The sequence below is a fragment of the Meleagris gallopavo genome, chromosome 1 (genome assembly GCF_905368555.1).
Source record: "Meleagris gallopavo chromosome 1, MGAL_WU_HG_1.1, whole genome shotgun sequence".
Classification (NCBI taxonomy): Eukaryota; Metazoa; Chordata; class Aves; order Galliformes; family Phasianidae; genus Meleagris; species Meleagris gallopavo.
Window position 1 is genome coordinate 108,468,901 of NC_139404.1, and position 25,717 is coordinate 108,494,617.

The following is a 25,717-nucleotide window of genomic DNA, read 5'->3' on the forward strand; positions in this document are numbered from 1 at the left end:
GTTTAATGTAATCTCCTGAATCCTTGAACTGGCTTTAATATACATCCCATTTCTTTGTTATGTTTTAAAGCTTCCTTTGGAGTTCGTAGACTGATAGGAGTAACTGAAATAGAAAAAGGCTCCAGCTATGGCAACCAAGAATTCAAGAAAAAGGAATAACTGACAGCTACAGTTCAGCACATATAACCAGACTATGGTATCCAATTAACTTCAGTTAAAAAAAACAAAAACAATAAACATTTAGAAACTATCTTTTTCTTAATAACTGATGACTAATATTAATGAATAAAACTTGAGCCAAGAATGAAGAATTTGGAGGAATCACCTGAAGAGAATGCATCGACTTTCTGCCTGTTTAAGGATTACTGTAGTTAAACTATGGGAGAAAATCAGGGTGGAGGGAGGATGAATCTAAATTTTCTTGCTTTGTTGGGGATTTGGGGGTAGGGGGAGAAAAGATGTCATTGAATATAGGCTGTGTGCATCTTCAGATGACTGAGTACACTGGTTTCTGTCAAGAGCACTACATTCACTTTTACAAGAGGAGCCGCAGAACGTTTCCTCTTGCTAAAGCCAACAGCATTTGTTGATTTTCAACTTTTTTAATTAATGATCCAGGAAAAAAATCAACCATTTTTGAGTTAATTGACATGTTCACTGGGTTAGTCATTTTGGAAAGATTGTGTTGTCATGGCTACAGATTAAATCCTATTTGTATGTTACACTGATACTTTTTATTTTCAGGCAACTTCTTAAAACTTCTGTAACTTTAGAGAATGGATAGCAGAATTTGGGAAGCATTGCGTTACTGATTGGTACATACCATAGAACACATCCACTAGTATTTATCCTTTATAGATTTCTCACCATATCTCCCGCCAACTGCTCAAGGCTGTTTAATCACAAAATAGTACTTCAGTCTTGAGTGTTATTTGCCCTGTTTCACAACATACACATATGTAATTTTGAATTTGCTCGACTTTGGTTTGTTTTCTGAATTTTGATCATGGGATTTGGAGTTGTGCAAAGAAGGAAATTTGTTCAGTTGTCCTGATGTTTTCTCCTATTTCTGTTGATGTCTGTCATCGCCTAAGTCCAGTTCAATCAATGTCTCTTAGTAAAAAGGGAGATAATAGCAGAAATGAGCACAATAGTTTTCATAATGTTGTCCTTTACAAGAATTCTGAAAGGAAAGGTCTGTAGCAATCAGATTCCAAATGCTGGCATCTCTTGAACTTCTAATGGAGTTTTGGTGTCGATACAGATGAAAGCAGGATCATACCCTGTGTAACAGTAGAGTGTGCTGCACTTTCTACTTGGTTGTGCTATAGATATTAATGTGAAGAATATTACAAGGTGACTCGTTGCTGTTAAGCATTAGAATGAGTATGGGGTCTCTTCAGGGATATTAAATACCTTTAATTTTACTTGTAGACCTTTAGATTTTTCCACTGAAAATAGAGATCAGAATCATGGCTGTACCTGTCTGTTTTGTTTTTTTTTTTCCCCCTCTAAATGCGCACTCTAAGATTTTTGCAGATTGCTGCTGTATGCACAACTACAGAACGATACAGATAGATGGGAGTTACCTACATGTTTAAGTCTGATGGTCAAAATCTGCATTTAGTTACAATTGGAAATGGGTTGCAGATCCATAGCTGAGGGCAGAAGCTGACCCTCCAGGTCTGTCAGTTTAACCCAGCTGCCACTAGAATATTTATCTCACTTCTGTAAACAGCGGATCTTATCAGTGCACTGATAGTTATTTTTCATCTTTGCCCTAGTAACAAAGATAAAAAAGTAATAATTTACCTTCTTTTCGTATTTGTTTTGTTGGATTGTAACCTCTTCTACATGTTTTTTCTGTTTTCAAAGACTGGAAGAGGAATTTTGTAATTTGGAAGAATATTTTACTGAGGGTCATCAATCACTGTTGTCATGCACTCGATTTTTACTAGTGATTTTTCCAACGAAAGGATTTGAAGGATGACCTATGTTGTCTTTCTTTGCTTAGACTTATCCTCACCGAATCACTGTACCCATAGCCTCAGCGTTACTACATTATCTTTCTACCCCAAAAAATCTTCCCTAAGATAGAGGATAAGCAACTGTTAGTGAAATTTGAAATACTCTTTAGGAATTGAGAACAGATCCTAGCCATAACTCTGTTTTCCTTACTGAATGCTTTTGTACTTAAAGATGGTTAGGATTCCAAGTGCTGATAAAGCTAACTCTGATTTTTCACTTTTTTAACCAGAAGGCTAAAACCAGTGGGCTTTTCTTTCTTTTCTTTCCCCTTCCCTTTTCTTTTCCCATAAGTAATTCATTAATGGACATATTGGGTATAATTCTTGTTTCTTAGAAAGGTGTTATAAATGTGTATACTTGCTTCCTGAAGATGATATTGAGTATAAGTAAACTGTACTGGCAAAGTGAGGCTTGCAAAGCAGGCTAATCACTATGTTTTATACTTACATTTTGAGCAGTATATTAATGGGGCATGACAAGATTTTCACAAAATAAATCCCTTCTTAATGTTGAGAAGAGGGGAAGTATTTAAAGGAGAAAGGAATTAATAGCCTTTCTCTTTATGGGATACTCTTCTCCTCTCAGTGCATGCAACTTCCTACTAGGAATCATGGGACTAATGCATGTACATCAAGGGGAGAATAACCCACGTTTCTTATTTTCTTATAACTTATTGGTCATGCTTTCTTTTTGAAAATATGATACATGCATCATCATTTAATTAATTTGCTCTTCTAAGCAAACATATCAGTAACCATTTGGGAAACTGAAATATACAGCAGTGCACAAAACAGTACAAAACCAACACAAAGCTCTTTATTTTGAATTTTGCCTCTTAAAATAGGGGTTTTTATGTACACACGCACGCACACATACACAGTATGTATAAATTAAAATAACTTGAAATAGCTAAAGTTAATGTCACTGAGGAAGATTAGCAGGTGGCTTGGGTTGGAAAAGTGAGCGTAGATTTTATATCTTACACAATTTTCTTCTGGTTTAATAGAACGTAGCTTGTATATTTGACTACCAAGCCCTTTAAGAGCAATAATAAATAAAAATATATCATGTTTTTTGTCTTTTGCTTTTCAACATGCTGTATAAGTTTAATAAACATAAAGCTAGAGGAGCATTTTCTCTCTCCACCTTTCAAAACATTCATTTATTGCTTGATTAGATTAAATACCATGTCTTTCAGTATGGACTTGCAAGCTGACTTGTGGAGTTCAGCACTGGCTCTGAAGATGACTGAAATGGGCCATGGCAGCACTGAGCATTGTAATGAAGAACGATGATATTGCTCTCAAAGTTGGATTTGCAATTCCAAGGTGGCATCGTGTTGACCTACATCCGAGAAGCTAAGGGAGAGCTCTGAGACTGCTGGTGTGGTGGTGTCTTTCAGTGAGGAAGGCACAAAAAGCTGATGCTGAAGAAGGACCGGTTGTGATATGTTTGGATAACCGGTATCCAGATGTCTTGGCTCAACAGGGATTACAGTTCTCTGTTGCTCATTGTGGGCTGAATGTGCTCTTGCAATTGACTTAGTGTTACTGAGCAAAATATTTGTCTCTGGCACAAACAGCACTGGCAACGTTCCTTTGTTCTGCTTTAACATATCTCGAAGGGCTCTGTACTTAATTGCTGACCAATGAATATGATACTACCTTTGTCCTAATTGCCTAGTATTCACATAAAAAAAAGTGAACATCTCTGCTCAATTCCACGTGATACCTACCACTTGTCACCACCTACTGATGTCTGTATATTTGCTTGTCTGTATTTTCCACAGATGGTTCATTTACAACCTGGCTGGAACTTGGAGTTTTCCAGTTTGAACAGTCCTCTTGTAATCACCTCGCATAGCTGGGGCTTTGTCTTCCTGCATTTTGTCACTGGTTGATGTGCCCAGTAGGTCTGAAGGTTGTGTTTAAGTCTACTGAAAATGCAACTTTGCTGGTTCTGAGCAAAACGTTGTTAGGGAGTGTAAGTCCTTCCCAGGCCTGCCACAAATAGGCACTCATTACCTCAACAGATCTCTTCTGGCATTGATGAAACCAGTAAAAGGGAAGCTGGCACAAGCTCTTCAATAATGGAACAATAAGCGAGTGGGGGTCAATGTACAGCTGATAATTGCTAAAAGTAATACTTCTTCCTAGGGCTACCCCCAAAATCTGTATTTGCTTCGTGTGCATTTTGATCACAGAAATGTGAGGATGGAAGCTTTTTGTAATGCTGAATTCACACTGTGTGGAGTGTTTCAGATTGAAGATGGACAATAATTTATTTTGACATCTTGGCGAAGTGTATGTAGGTGAGCGTAAGGCCAACATTGGACAGACTTTGCCCAATTGTGTTTCATTGGGATGCCACAGATAAACACAGATGCAAGTGAAAACTCCATTTCCAGTTTCCTTTTTGAACACTGGATGCATGGGAGTAGCTCATATCGTCTCCTGGATGTCCACGCACTTATGTCACTTGGTATGAAGTTTGTTGTGCACAGCAGTCCCAGCTGCACAATCTTGATTTAAATCTGTGAAGAGAAATCCATCCATCCCTGGTAAGGCTGGATTTGTACTTTAGCACAGTTCATCACAGCTGCTCAGTTCCCTATTTCTGAACGTTCTCATCCATAATGGGCTGCTCCAGAGCTGCCAGTTCTGAATGAGTGTGACGCAGGGATGTGTAGCAGCTAACAGTAGAGCTGAGCCGCAGCAGCTGAACAGAGAAGCATGCACAGATACAGCTAAATTCCTGCCCCCAAGAAACAGAGATGAGCATATATATGTGGGCAGCAAATTCTGATCCCTAACACAAAAGTGAAACCTCTCTCTGACGACTTACACGGCAACCCTCACTTATTCCCATGTGACTGAAGTCAGAATTGGTCTTTAAGGGACTATCTCCTCATTACAGATGGCAACTTCTGTTTTGCCACCCCATTTATTTTGGAGAATAGTTTATCTGTTCATCTCAGCAATTTCTGCACCAAGATACTTGCAGATTTTTTTTAACTGCTATGATTTTGAGGGAAAGCTCTGGAAACTAGCTTTACCAGTTCTGCCTCAAATTGCTCCCACCAGAAAATGGCATGGAAATACTTCACGCTTTGGAGTTGGGAAGACATTGGGTTGGCATCCATACGCCAAACGTGTCATGTTTCCTTTCATCCTTGACCTCTCCAGGTTTTCGGAGAACTACCTGGATTTCTTCAAATGTACCCCCGAGGTTAGAAGATCCTCTGCAGTTTCTGAAACTCAGAAAAAGGTTAATTTTTTCATTTTCACTTTTGAGAGTACTTGAGTGTAGCTGATTATCTATTTCTTCAACACTTTACGAACTCCATTAGCAAGAGAAGCATTCTATCTTTTTTAACAGGAAATGTATTTTAAAAATAGAAACTTTAACAGAAACTGGAACGTAATGGTAGTTTTCAAATCTAAATTGAAAGTATTCTTTAGTGTGGGGACTGCTAGCACCAATTTTCAGTCTTATATGAGGTTTTGGGTTATATTTTTGTTTTTAGTCAAGGTATATTTTCAAGGAGAACATATTTAGCTTCATCACCATCTAATTTGGAAAGAGTGGCAGAGTGGGCAGCACAAGCTAATCAGGAATGCAAATTTTTCCCAAGGCATCAGATAGATCTCCTTTATTATGTGCATTTGCATCTGTGCACAGAGACAAGCTGTACCTATTTGCATTATGTTGCTTCAGCTTTGTCAGAAATGTACGCTGTGACAATGGAATGCTGCTTGCCTGAAAGCCAGCAAGCTGTGTAAATTGACATGTTACTCACTTATCAAGATCACCAGCAAGTACTTGAGCTTTAATGAAAATCTCTTTGAGGAAACTAACCCTCCTGAGCCTCGATTGATTGTTACAAACTCATAGTTGGGAGGGAAGTGTAAGTACCGGATGATCATTATCAACCAAATCTAACGAGTAATAAAACCGTATACAGGGTACACATTTACTGTGCATGTGTATATATTTTTGTACATTTCTACAGTTATTTCCTACACTTGATTTTTTTTTTTTTTTTTTGGTGTTCAGAAGCGTCAGAATCTGCTTGAAAAATAAACAAACAAACAGCCCTCACTCTGTCACCCGCTGTAGGTTTGAAAAAGAACTGTGCCCAAACAAATACACAGATTTACAGTGCTATGCAAATTTCATTTTGTAAGTTGTCTCTTAAATCTTGTTTAAGGGGTTCATTTTACTGTTTTTACTGAGCTTTCAGGAAAAAAAAGAAAAAGGATTAATGCAAAAGATTCATCTTGTAAAATAAAATAGCTTTGGCTGTGTGAAAGTACTGTATAGTAGAATGTCATTCATGCTTTCAGTTGCTCAACTCCTTGTAAGTGACTTTGTACATAATATGCTGGCATCCTTTTTTTTTTTTTTAATTGTATTCAAGTGAAAAAGGTTGGCTGCCCAACATGTGCTTTTCTTCAATGTTACTGAATAAGTAGCCAATATATAAACTGAAGATCTGCATTCCTTCCCTATTTGCCACACTGATTTTCATAACTAAATATGCACTAAGGGCTATTTTCCTTCTGTTTTGTTTGGGTTTATTTCCATTTTATGCTTTGGGGTTTTTTTGTTTGGTTGGTTGGTTTTGTTTTGTTTATTTGTTTTTAATCTCTGTCCTGCAAACCTATCCATGTGAGGGCCACGTGTCTGCAGCAATAATCTGGGATAATTTTGGTCAGGGCTGGGACCCTGGGAGTAAGTAACAAGCTTAACACAACTTCCATTGCTGCGCTAAGCCTGTCATTAAGAACTGTGGAGGGACTGTGCATTACTGCGGCGTTATGTAAGTGGTATACTGGAGTTTCACACGGTTCCTTCACTTTACCAGGATGGGAAAGGATGGGATGCGTCTTCCCAAGTAAGCACAAAGCTGTATGATGTTAGGAGTGAATCCAGCAGGTAAAGCTGGCTGTACAGACAGATGCTGTAGATTAAACTAATTTTTCAAATCTGCGATCTTTCAAGTTTCTATTTTTCACCGGAAGATAAAGGCCATCCCCATTCCAAACATGTAAATCACATCCTACGCTTCTGCCTGAAGACAATTGAAGATCCACTGGAAGATGACTTAGCTTCCCTCTTCTTATTTCTCTCAGAGGGCTGCCCAGCAGAAGCAGATCTCTGCAGTTTCTACTTCAGACGTATTCCTGACCTGCTTCTATACCTGCAAGGTGTTAATATTGTCACCTAAGGCATTAGTTCTTCTTTATGATATCTGTGCCTGTAACAGATCATCATGCAATAATATCCCTTCCCTCTTGTCATCTTTTAGCTGAACTGCCAGCTCTGAGTTCTTGGCTTCTATTGTAAGTTTTCCCTTCCCTGATCCCTTGCTCTTTGCAAATACCAGGTTATGCTGAGCTGCCTTAAGATGTCAGCTCAGTTGCATCGTGTTTCACTGTACAGAGGCAGACTTCTAAGGCAGAGGATGGGTTCTGATTTTACAAGTATGCAAGCAGAAACTTGTTTTTGTTGCTTCACTAGCTTGCACAAAAACAGCTTTTCATAGTTCCTTGCCAACACTGAATCTCCTCAGATCCATAATTCATTTTTAAAAGCCAGTTATTTTGATGTGGAATCTTGAATGCTCTTTTAAGACTATTTTTTTCAGCTTAAAAATGAAAAATCTGGGTTGAGATTTCTCTCAGTGCAGTGTAATGAAGAATTCATTTGACTAAGATGGCATTATCTTTAATACATGCAAAAGCCAAGCCATGAAAATCAAAGCTTCGGTTGAAGGCAGAGCTTGGTTCCTCCATGTGTGCTGTCTTATTGTGAGCTGCAGAAGAGACACGGCTCTTTGCTAATTCTTGTCCTTAGTGGTGCCTGCCTTACCTCATTGCCTCTTAACCTGCTCTTCTGCAAATTCTTTTTACTGAGCTGCTTGCTTTCTTTTCAGCCAGCATCAGGAACACAACTGCATGGACTACAGAAGCAGAAACAAGGAGTAATGAGGTGTGTGGACAAGGGTAGGCCAACACCACTGTGATTGTAGTGCTCTCTGTAGGATAGCTGCAGAAATAGAAGAAATTATTTGCTGCATGGATGAACATGGGGGATGTTAGGTGGCTTCTTTCTCTATGAAGCAGCCCAGTTACATCACAGCTGTGGGAGCTTCTTATACGTCCTGAAGCTTGTTGGGGGTGGCCCTTTTTGGGCTTGGCTCTATCTAGGTTAACATAATTCTCATTTATTCCAGTATTTCTTTTCCAATACCACATTAACACATTTGGGAAAATAACCTGGAATTCCATAAAATCAGTGCAGTATCCTCAACACCAAATGCGAACAGCTGCTGCACTATTTATGTTTCAGATATGCCATGCTCCTGGCTGCAGGTAAGTACATCAAAGGTCTTTTTGTAGGGAGAAGAGAAATGGGTTCAAAGGTGAATTTTTATGTTTTTCTGAAACTTGAATCTGTTCCCAAGAGGCTGACAGCCTGTGAATCAAAGCCTTATGCAAGTATAGCAGACATCTGTAGGTAGATGTAGCTTAACTACTCTGGTATGGGTTAATGAAATGATTCTCTCGATTTTGCCACCTTACAGATTCACACTCATAAACCTTTAATGTTTCTCTATATATCTTATAACGCCAACATCATGCTCCTGCTGAAGTGAAGTTAAATGCCAGGGGGCAGCATTATGGTGGGCTGTTTGGTGAACCTGCTGGGAGTGGAACTACTGCTGTCCTACTGCTGTTTGGGATACGCTGGAAGCTTGTTCACTGGTGGTGAGTTCCTCTCACCTGAAAGGTGATGAGCAAGGAGGTTATCGATGTTGTTTGTCCAGCTTCATGGCTCAGGTGTTCTCTGATACCCAATGAATGCTTAAGTCTTGGCAGGGTGCTCATGATGACATCCTCTCTGCCACGGTGTGCTGGAAACACGAGCTTCCTAGCCACAGTGTAGGACCTGGCATCTCTTCCGGAGGGCAGCAATTGCCCGGACAAGGAAAGCAGCATAGAAAAGAGATCTAACAAACAGGCTGAGCAAGCTGTGTTGGGATCCTTTTCAGCCAGCAATGTAACGTTACTCAGGTACATGAGGCTGTGGGGTACTGTGCTCAGCTGAAGAGCTTCAACACGTTATCCCATGTTGTAGGTCAGATTTTAATGGTATAGTTCCAATACATAACACTGTACATGGCTGCACCTTCGTGCAAGGCAGTAATGGTAAACTGAGTACGTGCAGTATGTCTGGGTATCTCCATTCTTTCCACTGAGAGAAAAATTGGTATCTCGGTTGTTAGTTGGCAACAAGGGCAGCTGAATTCCTATTATAAAATAAACTAATTTTAAATGTATTTAATTCTAATGTCTTCAAACAGAGAGGACATCAGTAATGTCCTGAAGCAGTTCACAGCTGGTGGCTGACTGATGGTATGTGCACGTAGCTCTTGTTCCAGGTGTCAGAGTATCCACAAGGGTCATCCGCATCTCCTCCTGCAACCCCAGGTTAATATCATGGCTGTTGCAGGAGGATCAGACACATATAGACTGTGAGCTCTGGGACCAGCTGGCCAGAGTGGCCATAGAGCTGTCTTTTCATAAAGAACTGATTTCTGTAAATTAACCCTTCTGGGAAGCTGCAGAATGCATACTGCTGGGTGCCTGCATGGATAGTGGTCTTCCACCCCAAGCTGTCCGACTGACACCTTGAAAGACAGATCAAAGGGCCACAGAGGAGACAGGTTTTTGGACTATTGATACATTCTTTCAGGATTCTTTCAGTATCCTGCATTGGATCTAGTCCAGGTACGATTTGCCCCAAACTGCCTTTTGCATACAGACACTCTCATGCGTGGATGTGAGGCTGAAGCAGCAGGCACCTCCACTCATCACTGGAAAAGCAAAGCATGTGGTTTCCCAAGGTATTTGGTAGAAAGCAGACCATCAAAAGCACACCTCTGCTTTTCACTGTCACCATCTGTGTTAAATGTCTTGCATAGATGCAAGCCTGTAATGAATAGGATGTAAGAGCAAGGCTTCCAGAGGACTGAGAGCAAAGAGCACAGCAAAGAGCACAGTTCACTCTGAATACAGGTTGCTTTGCTTTTCCTCACTGTGGCTTGTGATGTGAACTGCCTTTGGTTCTCATCTTGCTGATATAGAGCAACATTTGCATAAACAGGTTTCAGTTGTAGCCTACTTGTCTTGTGACACCTTTTATTTACTTGTCCAATGAGGTTACAAACACCTATGTGTTAGGATCTGATCCATTTTTATAAGGAAAGTCAGTAGGAGAGAGAAACTAGGCAGGATTTAAGAAAATGTGTAAATCACCTCCTTGACTTTGGCAATAAAGTAGAAGCTCTACAAATATTTTCAGGAAAATGCTATTTCTTGTATGCTTCCCATCCTGCTTGGACCACTGCAGTGACTGGAGTGTGTAATCATCCCATAGGAATCAGCAGCCGGAAAAGAGCCCCACACAGCTGGCAGGGCTGTGGTTACTCCAGTGCATAAGAAAGAGAGGACTGCAGACCAAGGGCTGCAAGCCTGGCAGCTGCTCAGTTTGCAGATTGCAGAAGTGGGGTCCTGTGGGCCGTGTGTGCTGCAGAGCTCAGCTGGCTCTCCGGGAGCTTCCCAGGAGAAAATCTCTCCATTGTGGTGACTCCTCTCTTCACACAACCTCTCCAAGTGTAATGTCTGAGCAAACAACACCAAGTCATTTTATGCACATGCGGGTAAGGCTGCAAGGCATTACTTGAAGCAATTGCAGAAAAATGAGGCATGGGGAAAACGCAATCAGTGCTAAAGAGGTGGACTAAAGTCTCGCTTTGTTAGGTCCTGCTTTGCTACTTTGTTCTCGTGCTATGACTAGCATGTAATCATGTAACTTCCCTTGCTTACAAAGCTTTATTCCAAATGTCCAATATTGTACAGGTCTATATTCTTTTCCCTTTCCCCTTCCTTTTTTAAATACAATGAAGATTTTCAGTATACTCATTGGAATCATAATGGCATGACCTGTTTGTTATGCAGTACAGAAGGTGGGGAAGCACTTCTGTCTCTGCCAGCTGTTAGGTTCGGAGCCAGGCACAATGGCCACAGTAAATGACTTTGCTTAGCAAATCCCATATTTCTAATCTGATGAATTTAATATTAATGGCTCACTCAGACCACTAGGAGATGCCAACATGAAAGGGCTTTTGAATACCCTGAAGCTGTGAGGTGTGGACAAAATAGCATTTATATGCTAGAGAGTGTAACCCTGTCATTTGAGGAAAGAAATTTGCTCAGACAGGGTAGGTCCATGTCCAACTAGAATAATCACACTGCCACCACCCTGAGCCCAGCAAGATGAGAAACCTGCAAACTGATAATTTCCTGAGGCTGTGCACTCTCCTGCTGGCAACTGTACAAGAAGGCAGTTGGCCTATCTAAATTAAGTACGGCACGTAATGGAACATAAATTATTCTTGTTAACTTCAAGGCGATAACATAGTTAGGGAGAACAAATTGCACTGAAGCAATGGATTTTTTTTCTTACTCTCTATGGGATCCCTCAATGAAGCAACCTCTGGAGCTAATATTTGATCTGGGAATTTTACAGGCACTAATAGGATTAGGCACATGACTTCCTCCTCATTCTGATGGGAGTCAAGTGCTTAAATCTCTTGGGCTTCTCAGAGATTGATTCAGCTTGGATTCATAAGCTGCACCCGCATGTCTGTATACCCAGATTTGCCTTTCTGGCTGCCCCCCAAACAAGAAGAGATAAAATCCCCATCAAAAGGGTATGTGGCCTTTCCTAGGGAGAGCACCTTGTGTAGCCTGTGATAAAAGAGTACTCGCTCCCACTCAGGATTTAAAAGAAAACAAAATACCATACCTTCAAATAGTATCTTTGCAAAAATTAAATAATAGGATTGTACTCTTTCACTCACAAGAGGAAACCTGTTTTCACTGACCAGCAACTGAGTTGGCAGGGGGTTTCAATCTTGCTCAGCTTACATTTGGTGCTTGGTATAAAGTTCACAGTGTCCATCCATCTTTAATTTGTTGTTCAGCACAGTTGAAAAAATACTCTGCAACACAGAATGGTAATAGTAGTGAACACTCCTTTGTGGTGCTGTTAGTAGATTCTGGATGTAAAAATCAGCCCTTGGAAATATATACAGCCCTATTCCTGGGGGGCTGTGGAGTTCAGAGCAAGAATCAATGACAGATCTTCTTGTCCTTTCTCACCCGTCAATGTTACCATTTGTTTTACAGTCATCTTAGTATCTTTATTAGCGAGAGCACCAATGTTTAAAAGGATCAGCTCATGAAACAGAAGCCTGTGGCAGAAAAGCCCTGTGTTGCCTGGATGTATTTGCAATCTCAACTTGCAGTACCATTGTGCACTTAGATGCTTAATCCACCTTCTTTGCAAAATCACATATGTTCTAAAATCAAAAGTAGCAACTGCTAGTCTAACTGCCAAGAGGTGCTGCTATCATGGCATTTAAAGCATCAGACCTTTTCTTCAAAAGCAAATGTTAGTGATAATAGAGCATCTTACCATTTGATGGTGCTGTAAGGAAGAGTTTCTTCCTGATGGAACTGATGCCTATGAATACCTGTAGTGGAAATACTAAGTTGTGGCCTGAACCAGTTATGAAGCACCAGGTGGGAAGGTAGGGCCAACCCAGAGGAGCTCAGGTGCATATAATGTACCTGAGTGACCAGAAGGAGTGGAGTGAGGATCCATCCCTTCCCAGATCTCATTTAAAGGTTGCTAGTAAGGTAAGAGGACCTTGCTAGAGATCCCTGCATAGCACTGAAGTTCTTCACTAGGTGGGAAATGTATGGAACCAGGAAGAGGGGTCACAATTGAGGTAATGGGATTTAAAAATAAAAAGTCAAGTCTGTTTATACTTGTAAAATCAGAGCAACGATCTCATTTAAGTATTTCCACAAATTAAGTCCAAGAATGTGACCATCTCTCTCTGTTTAGTTTTAGTTTGTTACCGGCCTGGGGCCGTACTTTTCTTGGTGAATGTTCCCAAAAGAAGCACCTTTGCCATCTTTACAATTATGCTTTGGTGTACACACAAAAGCTATCCTTCCTCTACCCAAGTACGCTACTTGATCGTCTCCCTCGTGGAACTCCAAAAAAATTAGGACTCTGAGGTGGGAGACTCCCACTTGTATCCATTCCTAGCCTTATTCTGATGGCCTTCTGAGCCTCTTCTTCAGACTTTACTACTGTGGTAACGCTTCCATTTTTGCCACCCAGGGAGGACCTGCCTAAGGTAAGCTTGCAAGGGAATCCGATTGCTAATTAATACTGCATTTTAATTTAATAACTAATAGCTTTTGACATGCTAATTATGAAATGAGCTATCCCTTGATGGATTCAGAGTATTTAAATAACGTTGCAACTCACTTTATGGTTTCTTCCCTCCCTTTTCTCATCATTTTTTAATTGTAGCTTGGATGTGTGAGCACTTCACCAGGCTGGTGTGATGGGCAAACAGAAATATTTATTGCCTAGAAAATCAAATTAGAAATTTTACAGTCTAACTCATTACAACTTCACCTGTACTCTTTAGAAGCCCATCCTAAGCAGGAGGATAAATGGAGTACAAACCCAGAATCATTGTTACATTCATGCAAAGATGTAATTTGTCAGTAAAGGTTTGTGTTATTAGTGTTTCAGTACCTTTTCTGAAGTGACTGCTAGATGTGACCATTCACCTACTTTAACAACAGTTTTTTTTAGGTGAAAAAGTGCTGTCATACAGGCACACTGGAGAAAAGGGCTGTCTTTCGTCCTCCTTATGCAGGCTGGGAAGTTTAGGTGCATGGACCACAGTGTACAGCTGCTAACACAGCTACAGTAACAGTGATTTACCTTGAGTTACAAATGGGGAATGATCTGGCTATGAAACAGGTTAAGCCAAGTTGCGGTCTCTTGAAGCCTTCACTGCAGGTTGCAATGCAGTTGTCTTGCTAATCCCAAAGCTCCTGTACTCCAGTTGTACGTGGAAACACCTCCTAATGCTGCCTTCAATTTTTCTGAAGTACAGCCATGTTCAAGTTCTTATCCTCCTCTGCTTCTAACACCTTCCTAGTTTAATTTTCCAGATAGACAAGAAAAAAAACCTGTTTTCTTCTCAGACCTACAGTCTGAGAGCAAGCCTAAAATCCCGCTTTGGGATCTGACTGTTCTGAGACTGCCTAGAACTCTCTCCCACCCATACTTTTAGTATAATTGAGAAGAAAATACCGTCTTTTCTCTCTTGGCCTAGGATAGCTGCTTTCAATTTTAAGGAAACACTGGTTAGCTTGCAGTAGGTGCTGAGACTTCACGCTCAGCAGGGCTGCATAATATGAGAAAGGAAACTACTAAGGGAACAGATTCAGAGGCAAGTGATGCAGAGAAACTCCACAAAATGCTGGTGAGAGTACAGGTGCGAATGGTTTGGATCTCCATGTTCAAGACCAGCTAATCAGCCCTAGTACTTTCCTAGTGACAATTAGAAATGTTTCTGTTTTGCAGCCTGGGCCCAAGAATGACATCCTGAAATCAGTCCACAGCAGTAGAAACTGGTGAGGTTTGAGGGCCGTTGTGAAGTCAGCTGACTTGATTTCTGCCTGTGGAGGAAGATTGCTGACTGAAATGCTGTTTGGACTTCAACAGAGCTGCAAAAGGCTGTAAGATCATTGCAGCACTGCTAGTTAGTATCTAAACTGTGTGAAATAGACAAATGACCTAGTGAGGTGAAGAAAAGGAGGCATGATGGCTCAACTGCAGAAGTGATTGGGCCAAATTCCTCTGACCTTTAGAATTAGCTTGGAGCAAAAGGTGTCCTGTCTCCTCTTTTCTTTCATTTTATTCATGGGATACAGAGAGAGGTTTGGAACTTTGGATGCCCATCACTACCATCCTGAACACACTTTGAGTTTGTTCTTCTTTACTAAGATGGGTAATTGAACTTACAACATTCTCAGCATTTGGTCTGTGAATTCAAATGGTGTTCTCTTCATGCCCACAAGGGGAAACTGCCTCTGAAAACTCAGATATGCTGCTTTATTGTAGTATCTTCTGATGACTAATTGAGGGCTATTCAATACAAACTGCTTAGGAGAGGGGGAAGGTTTGTCACAGAATCATAGAATAGCTGAGGTTGGAAAAGATCTTAAAGATCATCGAGTCCAACCACAACTTAACCATACTACCCTAACTCTAACAACCCTGCACTAAATCATGTCCCTGAGCACCACATCCAAATGGTTTTTAAACACATCCAGGGATGGTGACTCAACCACCTCCCTGGGGAGCCTATTCCAGTGCTTAACAACCCTTTCTGTAAAGAAGTTTTTCCTGATATCCGACCTAAACTTACCCTGGAGCAACTTGAGGCCATTTCCCCTTGTCCTGTCACCAGTGAGAAGAGACCAACCCCGCTCTCGCTGTAAGCACCTTCCAGGTATTGGAAGAGAGCAATAAGGTCTCCCCTCAGCCTCCTTTTCCACAGACTAAACAGCCCCAGTTCCTTCAGTCTCTCCTCATAGGGCATATTCTCTAAGCCCTTCACAAGCCTTGTTGCCCTTCTTTGGACCTGCTCCAGCACCTCAATTCCTTTCTGTAGTGAGGTGGGGGCAGGATGACTTCCCTAGTCCTGCTCACCACACCAATCCTGATACAAGCCAGAATGCCATTGGCCTTCTTGACCACCTGGGCACATGGCTGGCTCATATTCAGCTGACTCTCCATCAGTACGTTGAAGTCCCTTTCCATCAAGCAGACTTCCAGTCATACAGAGTGCTAGAAAGAGATATTGCCAGGAAAGATCCACCTCCTTTTTTTCTTCTTAATCCCACAAGGTAATACTGATATTGACAAGTTATAATGATTACAGCAGAGAAATAGCATGCTACTGATCCTCCTTTCCAAGTCAGGCAGTGTTTCTCTTTCCTTGCTCTGGGTGTTCTGCCCCGGCTTGCTGGCCATCCTATAGACCAGCAACTTTCTCTTTCCTTTTCTCTTGACTTCTTCATAACTTTTCCTGAACCTTCTTGGAAGTCTGTCATCTCACACTTCAGTCCCACTTTATCCCCCTGGCTTGTCTCGGAGGCCATTTAGGAGCTCCACAACAAGGACACATGCAGTCTTTGCTAGTTGTTACTGCATCACCATGCATTCATTACTCTCCGGTGATGTATAGTTTGCACAATACATCATTTTCTGCCACTGAAACTCAGACATCCAAATAATGAAATGAAAATGCTCTCAAATTAAGCTGGTACAGAAATGAAGACCTCATACTGTTTCGTTGCTAGTAAATTTCAGTCAACAACTCCTTCCCCATAACATGAAATAAAAAGCCAAAGTTCTGATTATTATGTATAGCTACTGTTCTGTGGCTGACACGCCAATGGAAAACAACGAGGTGCTTTTGAAACTGCTCGTTTCAAAAATAATTCACTTGATGATATTATAAAAGGATTTTCCCAAATGCCAACATCTTTTCTGCTCCTGCGGGTGGCAGTGAATTGGCGATGTTAGTTAATTCGAAACAGAATTTTCTATTGAAAATTAATTCAGTTAAAAATAACCTACTGACTGCATGCAGGAGTGTTTTATTGGTTATGGTCCAGAGGTGACAAAAAGTTAAGAATGCTTCAGTATTAATTCTTAATTGTCTTTATATTGAAAGAAAAAGCATTAATATAGAGTGAATCCAGCATATTTTTTCTCTTGTGGTACAGTAATAGAAAAAAAGCTGTTGCTAAGCTAATATCAAATGGATATATCAGCAACTTCTGCTTTCAATAAAATCCCAAAGTCTAGGCAAAGAAATGGAAGTAGACCAAGTGTAGAAGAATGACATCTATTCTATGGGGCAAATGCATTTTGTCTCATTTTTACACTAGTAACAGTAGGAATTATATAAAACTACATCTAAATATTATGTCTGTTGACAGAGTTTGTATCTGTTTGCAAGAGAGCTGTTCACAGATGGCCCACAAGCAGGTGGCACCAGACTAGGTGCTATATTGCCAGTGCTTTGACTGCTGCCCACAAGCTGAAGTGACAGCATAAAACTAGACATTTGTTTTTATGTCTAACTCTTGACTAGCTCTTTGAGATACGGCTTCCTTTAGTACTCATTTAAAACTTATTTATGTTTAATAAGTAGGTCTTTTAATCCCAAATATTGTACAGAATGAATTAGAAGAGCAAGTGCAGTGCATCTCACTGGAAGTTCTCACCTGATCACTGGAAAAAATTCTTCAAACTTTTCAAATATTTAGAAGCGGGAGCTCAACTTGAAGGAAGCTTTCTATCAAAATACCTTGTTTTTTTTCTTCCTAAAAATTATTATTGTTCCAGATAATGACAAATTTAGATTTGGGGATATTCTGCCTATGGAGTGTTTCTTCTGTAACCGGTTTCAGGCCAGACAGCTTTTGTAATTTTGGTGCATACCAGATGGATAAGTATCTCCTCCTACTACTTCATGGAAATCCCAGCACTGTGCAATGCCTACAAGCTTCTGTTTTAAACAGCGGTGATAGGTAAAAGCCAAAGTATTGCTATTATGAATATCTCTGGTATAATCCTACACTAAGTATCAGAGAATCAACAGAATCACAGCATGGCCCGAGTTGGAAAGGACCTCCAGGATCATGAATCTCCGACCTCCCATGCAGGGCCACTAACCTCCCCATTTAATACTAGACCAGGTTTCCAGTAGTCCCAGGAAAACCAGTACAATCTGTTAAATGACTAGCTGCAGTAAAATCAAGAGAACGTGGACACAGTTTAACTATTCTCTTGCCTACAGCGAAAAGCTCTGAGCAGACACTTTCAAGACCTTCCATGTGATTCAAAGTGGGCATAACAGTAATCTGAACCACTCAGATACCACACTGGGTCTTGCTGGGATGCAGTTGACTTCATAGCAGCTGTAGGGTTACCACGTTTTGAATTTGTGGCTAAAATGGTGTTGCTAACACGCTAATGTTTTGATTACTTCTGTTTTTGTACAGCATCAAGACTTCTGTTTCTTGCTCATCTCCTGCAGGGAGTAAGCTGAGGGTGAGCAAGAGACTGGGGAGAAGGACACAGGTGGGACAGCTTACTCAAACTGAACTAAGGGACTATTCCATACCATACAACATCGTGGTCAGAAGTGAAAACTTGGATAGAGAAAGGAGATAGGGGATGGAGGAAGGTGGCTGTCAAGGCGGTTGCTGTTCTGAGACAGGCTCAGCATTGCTTTGCCAGTAGGAGATGGTGAGTTATTCCCTTTGTTTTGTTTCTTGTCTCTTTCTTTCATCTACTAAGCTATCTTTTTCTTTTTTTTTTTTTTTTTTTTTTTTTTTAAATCCATGATTTTTCTCAGCTTTATTAATCTTATTTTCTTCTCCCATCTTGCTGTGGATGGAGCTGTGAGATAGCAGATGAATGGCTGCTTTGCTGCTGGCCAGGGTCAACCACCCACAAGAAATGGGAAGAAATGTTAGGTTCTGATAGATGTAGAGAATAAAGATATGCTTTTTCTAGGAAAATCTTTCTTGGAAGTGATCAAATAAGAGCAGTTAGATATGTGCATTAGCAGGAACAGAGAATTTCACACCTGTAGCTCAGTGCTAGCAAATTCTGGTATCTTCTATGATACTCCTGGACCTTCATGACCTTAAAGGCAATCAGACAAAAGAAGAGAACAGGAATCCAATTACACTGCTGTTTTGTCTCCATCCTGGACAAATCCTGGCAAAGAAATTTCACTTCCTCCTGTCACCCCCTTGTCAGCTGTGGATCATTTCCCTTCCTCAGCACTGTTCTGTTTCTATTTGGCTCCTCTCCTTTCTCTGTTCTTCCCAGATAGGACAGTTGATATAATCTCCCCACTCAGTAGGAAGATTATCAAATGTGGTTTTCCTCCTGTAATGGATTTTTGCACTTGTTTCAGGTGAGACAAAGTTGATCTCTTCTCTTCATAGTGTCTGGTATAATGCTACATTTTGACTTCAGGAGAAAAAGCAATGTTGATAACACACTCATGTTTTAATTGTTGCTCAGCATTTCTGTATGGAGCCAAAGACGTTTCAGTTTTCCAGTTTCTTGAACTATTCTGCCAGCAAGGAGGGCTGAGGGAACATAAGGAACCAGGAGGGGGCAGAACCAAAACAGCTGACCTAACCTGGCCAAATAGGTATTCTATACCATATGAACATCGTGTGGGGGAAAAAGAAAAAAACACACACATAAAAAAAACCTTTGAAAAACAGTGGGCAGTTGGCTACATGACCTGCTGCTGCTTGGGGACTAGCTGGGCATTGGTCAACAGGTGGTGTATAGCTGCTTACACATCACTTGTTTTCTATATATCGTTACCATTACTATTATTTTTCATCTTCTTTTTCTCTTAGTAAGTCATTTTGATCTTCACATGTGAGTGTTAAGGTTTTTTTTGTTTGCTTTGCTTTTTTTTTTTTTTTTTTTCCTGATTCCTTTTCCCATCCTACTGAGGGAGTGGGGTTTGAGCGAACAACTGTGTGGTGCTTAGCTACCTGCTGGGTTAAACCACAACTGCACATTAAAACACAAGGTAATTAGGAATACAAATTAACTGCTTTCCTTCCTCCCTTTTTTTTTTCCCCCCCCCCCCCCTCCTGTGTCTTAAGTATTTGAAAGACTTTCAACAAGAATTGTCTCAGTAGAGACCCAAAGACTGACATCATGTGTTAGGATTTAGTGTTATAACAGTGAGCAAGGGCTTAATTAACCTTCTAGCCCTTTGGGAGACCTGAGACAGAGGATCCAGTTCCTCACAAAACTACTGCTGCTTTTCTTGCAGTTATTGAGCTCATTAATCTCTCTGGTACTGTACTTAGGCCTAAAGCTATATCTTATTTTGGTAACTTAAAAGTGCTAAACATTTTACAGAGATAATGAAATTTCTTTGTCCTGCCTTGCGGAGAACATCACTTAAACAAACCAGTAAGAGAAAAAGAGCTGGGGGGAGAAAAAGGAAATGGAAATTCAGGAGCAGAAAGGGGGGTCAGATATGCAGACTTCCTGTGTTTATTTGACACCTGTGTCATGTGGGTATGCACTTCAAAACCTATAGAACAGGACAGAAGGGGACAAAGAAATGTAACTCTTTAATTGCTTTCGTTAACCACTGTACAACATATACATACAAAAAATACTAAGCTAGCTTCTTTCTCTGATACAGTCCTCACCTTTCAAGTCAGACTTCATTCCTTCTCCTGGAGGATGTGTTCCCAAAAGCCATAGAAATGACCCAAAACACACCTAAATAGAAATCAGCCACATAGCATGACTCATCTTATACTGGTGGGACTGCCTGATGGCTGTGAGTACTGGGTGCATAAGTCTTTGAGTCATCAATAAGAGCAAATATTAACAGGACTAACAGTAGCAATTACAGCCATATACAATTTTTATGAAGACAACTTTAAATTCTGTTTGATGCTACTGCAGAGAGAAGTGAAATCAGTGGAAAGTGAGCTGGCTTGAAAGCCCAGTGTAGATAAACAATGTGAAATTAGGAAGAATAAACTTCAGCTATTGCTCCTGATAATAGCTAATGCTTGAAGCATAATTAGAAAGTTAGCAGCAAGAACATAGCTTGCATTTTCAAGTGAAAAGTCAGTTTGTGTCCCTTGTTTTCAGAGAGAGTTCATTTTTTCCAATGTTGTTTTCTTACTGCTAGTAGGTTATGCACCCAGAGCCCTGTTCCTGTAAACATCCGTCTAAGAGAGTCAATGGAGCATGCTGCGGCCCCTGTTCACAACACAGCTGCCTACGTGGAGAAACCAGACTGCTCAGTAAGGAGGAAAGGAGGAAAGGAAAGGCTTGCGCACGTTTCTGTTTCAGCAATCTAAACTTCAGAAGCTGAGATGAACACAGGCTCAGAAACCAGAAGTCTCTTCTTGGTCAGGTAGCACATACGGCTTTTCATTCACTCATACAGATGCCTCCTAGGTTAATCTGTTCCATTACAATGCACCTCACAGTCAATATCCATCACAGTGGTGACCTACTTGGGTACTGAGCTCGCCGCTGTAATAAAATGATAATGCTGATGCTAAGGAGAAGTGCTTGCACAAGCAGCAGCTGGCTACAAACTGCCCCAAGTTCAGCTCCAAGTACAATTCTGCTATGCTAGCATGATTAGGAAAAAGTTCTAGGCCCAAAAAACTGGCTAGGGCTGTTGTTTTAGTTTAATGGAAACACCTACACTGCGACTACTAAATCCAAAGAGACTGAAATTCTCTGGTGATTAAAACCTTAATCCCACTGAACTACTGACCTTAGCTCTAATCTCTGAGAAAAGGGGACGAGCACTGTACATTAACAGGAGATTTGCTGGAAGAGATTCACACGTATTTAACCCACATTTGCCTGCTTTCATACCTGTGTTGGTTAGGTCTGTGCAGGATGGCCAATTTAATGAATATATGGGATAAATTATGTTGGAGCTGACTGGAACAAATTCATGATTTTTCCAGATGTTTGTAACTGTGTTTTTGTTTCAGGAAATCATGTATTTGCCATACGCTTATTAGTGATACTGTAAGCAGATGTATAAATGCTGTCATTTTTAAAATTGCTGAGTGGCAGTGACATGATATACTTTGACATTCACAGTCCACACACACACACACACACACAAAAAAGTAATGAAGTGTTTACATTCAGCTGCTCATCTAGACATATAGATCAGACATTTTATTGTGCTATATAAATTTTTTTAAAGTTTTGGCCTTGTAAAGTATTATGTATTTGACTGAGCCAAGGAAACAAAAATAAAGTGAAAGAAACAAGGAAATAAAGTTTGTGCTAAAAGAAAAATCTAAACAATATGACTTCTGTAAATATTTATGACACTCAAAGTACCTTAGCACAACGTTACTGCAATAAACAGTGATGAGTAATACACAGATATTTTTAGCCCTACCTACCTTAGGTTTATTTAGCTTTACACATGTATGGAGTGTTTTTCATTTTTTTACCCTTTATGGTAAACAACTTTATAGTATGTTTTATATCTTAATTACTTCTGTTGAAGATAGTCAAGTTAACATTCTCCAAGTTTAGAAAAGTACAGGGAAGCTGAAGAAATTGTACACTTCTGGGGTGAACAGTGGCTGCAGTAAAACAAGAATCATAGAATCACAAGATTGGAAAGGACCTATAAGATCATCTAGTCCAACCACTCTCCCATTACCATTGCTACCACAAGCCACTAAACCATATCTCATAGCTCTTCATCCAGACGCCTCCTGAACACTGCCAGGGACAGCAACTGCACCACCTCCCTCGGCAGCCATTCCAGTGCCTGACTACTCTGAGAGAAAAAGTTCTTCCTTATATCTAACCTAAATCTCCTCTGGTACAACTTGCAGCCATTTCCTCAGGTCCTGTTTGTTGCCTGGGAGAAGAGGCCAAACCCCTCCTCATCACAACCTCCCTTCAACCTCGATGTTGAAGAGTGCCAATTTTATGAGTACTTTAGTCTAATACAAAACAATCAGATACAAAATAAGTGCAATACCTTATGATATCTGTGTACCAAAAGACTTACGTTATAAATCGTTAAGCTTTGTGGACCATATTTGCTGGTATGTTCTAGCTGCTCTTTGTGGCTTTGAAACCAAGATGTATCTGTGGGTAGGTTGGCTTTGCCCCAGCACCTTGCTCACCACCCTGTGCTCACCAGCCCATGCCACACGCTCTGCTCCCTGCAATCCTCCTGCTGGCCTCACACTCTGCACAAGCTACCTTTCTTCAGGCCGAATGATAAACCAGCCATCTGTCACCTTACTTACTGCAACGTGTATAAAGCCCATCTTCCAGATGGTCTGCAATAGAACTGACTGGCCTGCCTGAAGTCCCAGAAAAGACAGCGCAGCTGCACATGCTCCCACCCAAGCACCTCTGACCACTGTGGAAATGGTTTAGGCTCTTCAGCGTTATTAAGTATGTGCTTCAGAACCCTATGGTTATTACAGAACCAAGGATGGTTTGAGCTCGAAGGGCCCTTAAGAATAATCTCGTCCCAACCCTGCCATGGGCAGTGCTGTCCCCCCCCCAGCTCAGGCTGCCCAGGACCCCATCCAACCTGGCCTTGAGCACTTCCAGGGATGGGGCACCACAGCTTCTCTAGGCAGCCGTGCCAGCGCGTCACCGCCTTCTGGGGAAAGAATTTCTCCTGACGCCTCTTCCTACATTAGGCCACCGCTCTTTCAGACCCTAAGCTCTCGCACCAGCGCCGCGCAGCACCCAGCCCCGACCTGGCTCCCCTCAGCGCCCGGCCCGCCCCGCGCAGGCGCACCGCTCTTCGGCCCTCCGCTGCCCGGCCCCGCTCCCCCTTTCCCTCCGCCTGTAGGTAGCCGCGCCCGGCCTGGACGGCGTCGCCCCTCGCCAGCCGTTCGCGGCGCTCCCCGGAAGCGGTAATGCTCCGCCGGTGATCCAGGAAGCGGATGAGCCAGCACGCCTTCCCCTCCGGAACGGAGCGGCGCGGCGGGGAAGAGGAGTGGGGGCCGCGAGAAGGCCCGGCGGAGGCGCGGGCCGTGGCAGCCCCCCCGGCGGCGGCGTTTCCATGGCGCCGGGCGGGCGGGGGAGCCGGGGCTGAGGACCCCGCCCGCTCATGGACCCCGCCGCGGCGGCGGCCGGCGAGGAGGAGGGCGGGGAGAAGCCGCCGGTGATTTACACCATGGAGAACAAGCCCATCGTCACCTGTGAGTCCTGCCGGGCGGGGAGGGCTGAGGGGCGGCGGCGGTGACACCCCGCAGCTTTGTGTGCGGAAAACGGCACTGGGGAGCGGGTCGGTGGCCGCCCTGCCGCCCTCGTCGCGGCCCTGCGTTCCTCGGGTGTGTTGTGGGGCGGTGGTGAATAAGGAACGTGGCTCGAAGGGGTTGCAGGTGCTCGGGGTGCAAACGTGGCGATGAAACTTACGCCCCGAACTTCTGGTCGGTGTAGTGCTGCTGAGGGCGAGGAGGAAGGCGTGCCTCTGTGGTGAGGAAGGGTCGCTGCTGGTGGGTTCCGCTGACGTTATAATTTAATCCTTAGCTGTTGTGCTTTAGCTCCGTCTCTGAAAGGCAGATAGCGTGTTTAACGAGCTGTGTCCTGTGGTTCCAGTGGTGGATTAGTTCCCTCAGGTGTAAAGCATGATGTGTGGACGCCGGCCCTGGTGGAAAACGAGCTCCTGTGGTCCTGCAGGTGTAGAGGGTGGCAAGCGGAGTTCACTTAAACACCTGAAGCACAGCCGTAGTGCTGCTGATGGATGGGGTCAGCCACAGAATTCTGTGTGCTTTAAAAGGAGGTTCATCTGTGATATGAGAAATAACAGAATTGGAGTCACAGAATATCCTGAGTTGGAAGGGACCTGTAAAGACCATCAAGTCCAACTCCAGGTTCCGCATGGTGCCACTCAAAATCCAAACCCTAATGTCTGAGAGCACTGCGCAGACGCTACCCAGAACTCCAGTACTGGTGGCCGTGCCCATAGCCCTGGGCAGCCCGTTCCATGCCCACCACCCTCCGGTGCAGCCCCTTTCCCTGACCCCCAGCTGCCCCTCCCCTGACACAGCTCCATGCCGTTCCCTCGGGCCCTGTCGCTGTCACACAGAGCAGAGCTCAGCGCTGCCCCTCCGCTCCCTGTGAGGAGCTGCAGCCGCCATCAGGCCTCCCCTCAGCTCCTCTGCACTGGGCTGAGCACAGCGAGGGGCCTCAGCCACTCCTCATATGACTATTTGCACTTTATCAGTAAAGCCATGGTAATACTTTATGTGCTTGCAGAATAAAAACTGTTCCACGTTTGTGTGTTGTCTTAGTACAGAGTCAGCTCTATTGTATTTCCTGACTAATGATTTATGTCTTAGACATATTGATAACCAAGTGTAAACTCCTAACCATACAATTACAGAATTGTGTGTAAATACATACATAATTTTCTCCAGACTCTTTTATAACTGTGCTTTTCTTTTTCTTAAACTTTTTACTTGACTTTGGATGTCGCTCCTAAATAGAAGTCAGTGATATCTTTACTGAATATTCTATCCTCACCAACTTCAGACACCTTTGAAATCCATTTCAGGTCTAAAGACAGAAAAATGAACATACGAGAAACACATGAAGGATATCATTGACTGTGCAATCTACTGTAGGGATTCTGCAGGGCTGTTGTAGTCTATCTCTAGAGGTCCCTTCCAACCCATATGGTTCTGTGATCCCTACTGGTGTCACTGTACTGTTCAAGCTGAGGTGGAGTGTTCTTTAGGTTTGCTGGTTTTGCGTTGTATCCAGAATTGGAGTGTGCACGTATGAGGGAGAGAAGGTGGGATGCATATCAGTCCTTACTGTTCCTATATGATTGGAGTATGTAAAATACCTTTCAGTTTGTTGAAGTACGTGCAGCTTTATCTCAGGCTGTCTGGCCTTCTTGTGCAAGGGAACTTTCAAATTTCCAAATGCTAAATTTCATCAGGTTTCAATCAAGCCCAGGTATCTGATTTTAAAAATAATTATTTTATATAGCGAGAGTATTTTGTGTTTGCAAAGTGTTTTAGAGTCATCACTATACAGTATGATGGCGCATATCTACAAATGAGATACAAGGTAAACATTATGCATCATCTGTGTGCCTTGCTGCTGGACTACAGGAGCTGTGAGC

At 42.1% G+C, this 25,717-nt stretch overlaps 2 protein-coding genes and 1 long non-coding RNA gene across 4 annotated transcripts in view; 2 read left to right on the plus strand and 1 right to left on the minus strand.

Annotated features, from left to right (window-relative positions):
• AGPAT3 (1-acylglycerol-3-phosphate O-acyltransferase 3) overlaps positions 1 to 7,020 on the plus strand; it is a 96,373-nt gene extending 89,353 nt beyond the window's left edge. For both annotated transcript variants that reach the window (XM_085209314.1, XM_085209320.1), the window contains one exon: positions 71 to 7,020. In XM_085209314.1, the coding sequence (XP_085065440.1) occupies positions 71 to 159 (89 nt within the window). In that variant the 3' untranslated portion in view covers positions 160 to 7,020. The remainder of the gene's footprint in view (positions 1 to 70) is intronic.
• On the minus strand, positions 1,878 to 23,309 carry LOC146545559 (uncharacterized). Its single transcript, XR_014879701.1, has 2 exons — positions 22,628 to 23,309; positions 1,878 to 12,100 (listed from the first exon to the last, which is right to left on the minus strand). It is a non-coding gene; the product is annotated as an uncharacterized LOC146545559 (long non-coding RNA).
• A 108-nt stretch (positions 23,310 to 23,417) lies between these two features.
• TRAPPC10 (trafficking protein particle complex subunit 10) overlaps positions 23,418 to 25,717 on the plus strand; it is a 43,158-nt gene continuing 40,858 nt past the window's right edge. The window contains exon 1 of the mRNA XM_085209295.1: positions 23,418 to 23,783. Within this exon, the coding sequence (XP_085065421.1) occupies positions 23,693 to 23,783 (91 nt within the window). The 5' untranslated portion in view covers positions 23,418 to 23,692. The remainder of the gene's footprint in view (positions 23,784 to 25,717) is intronic.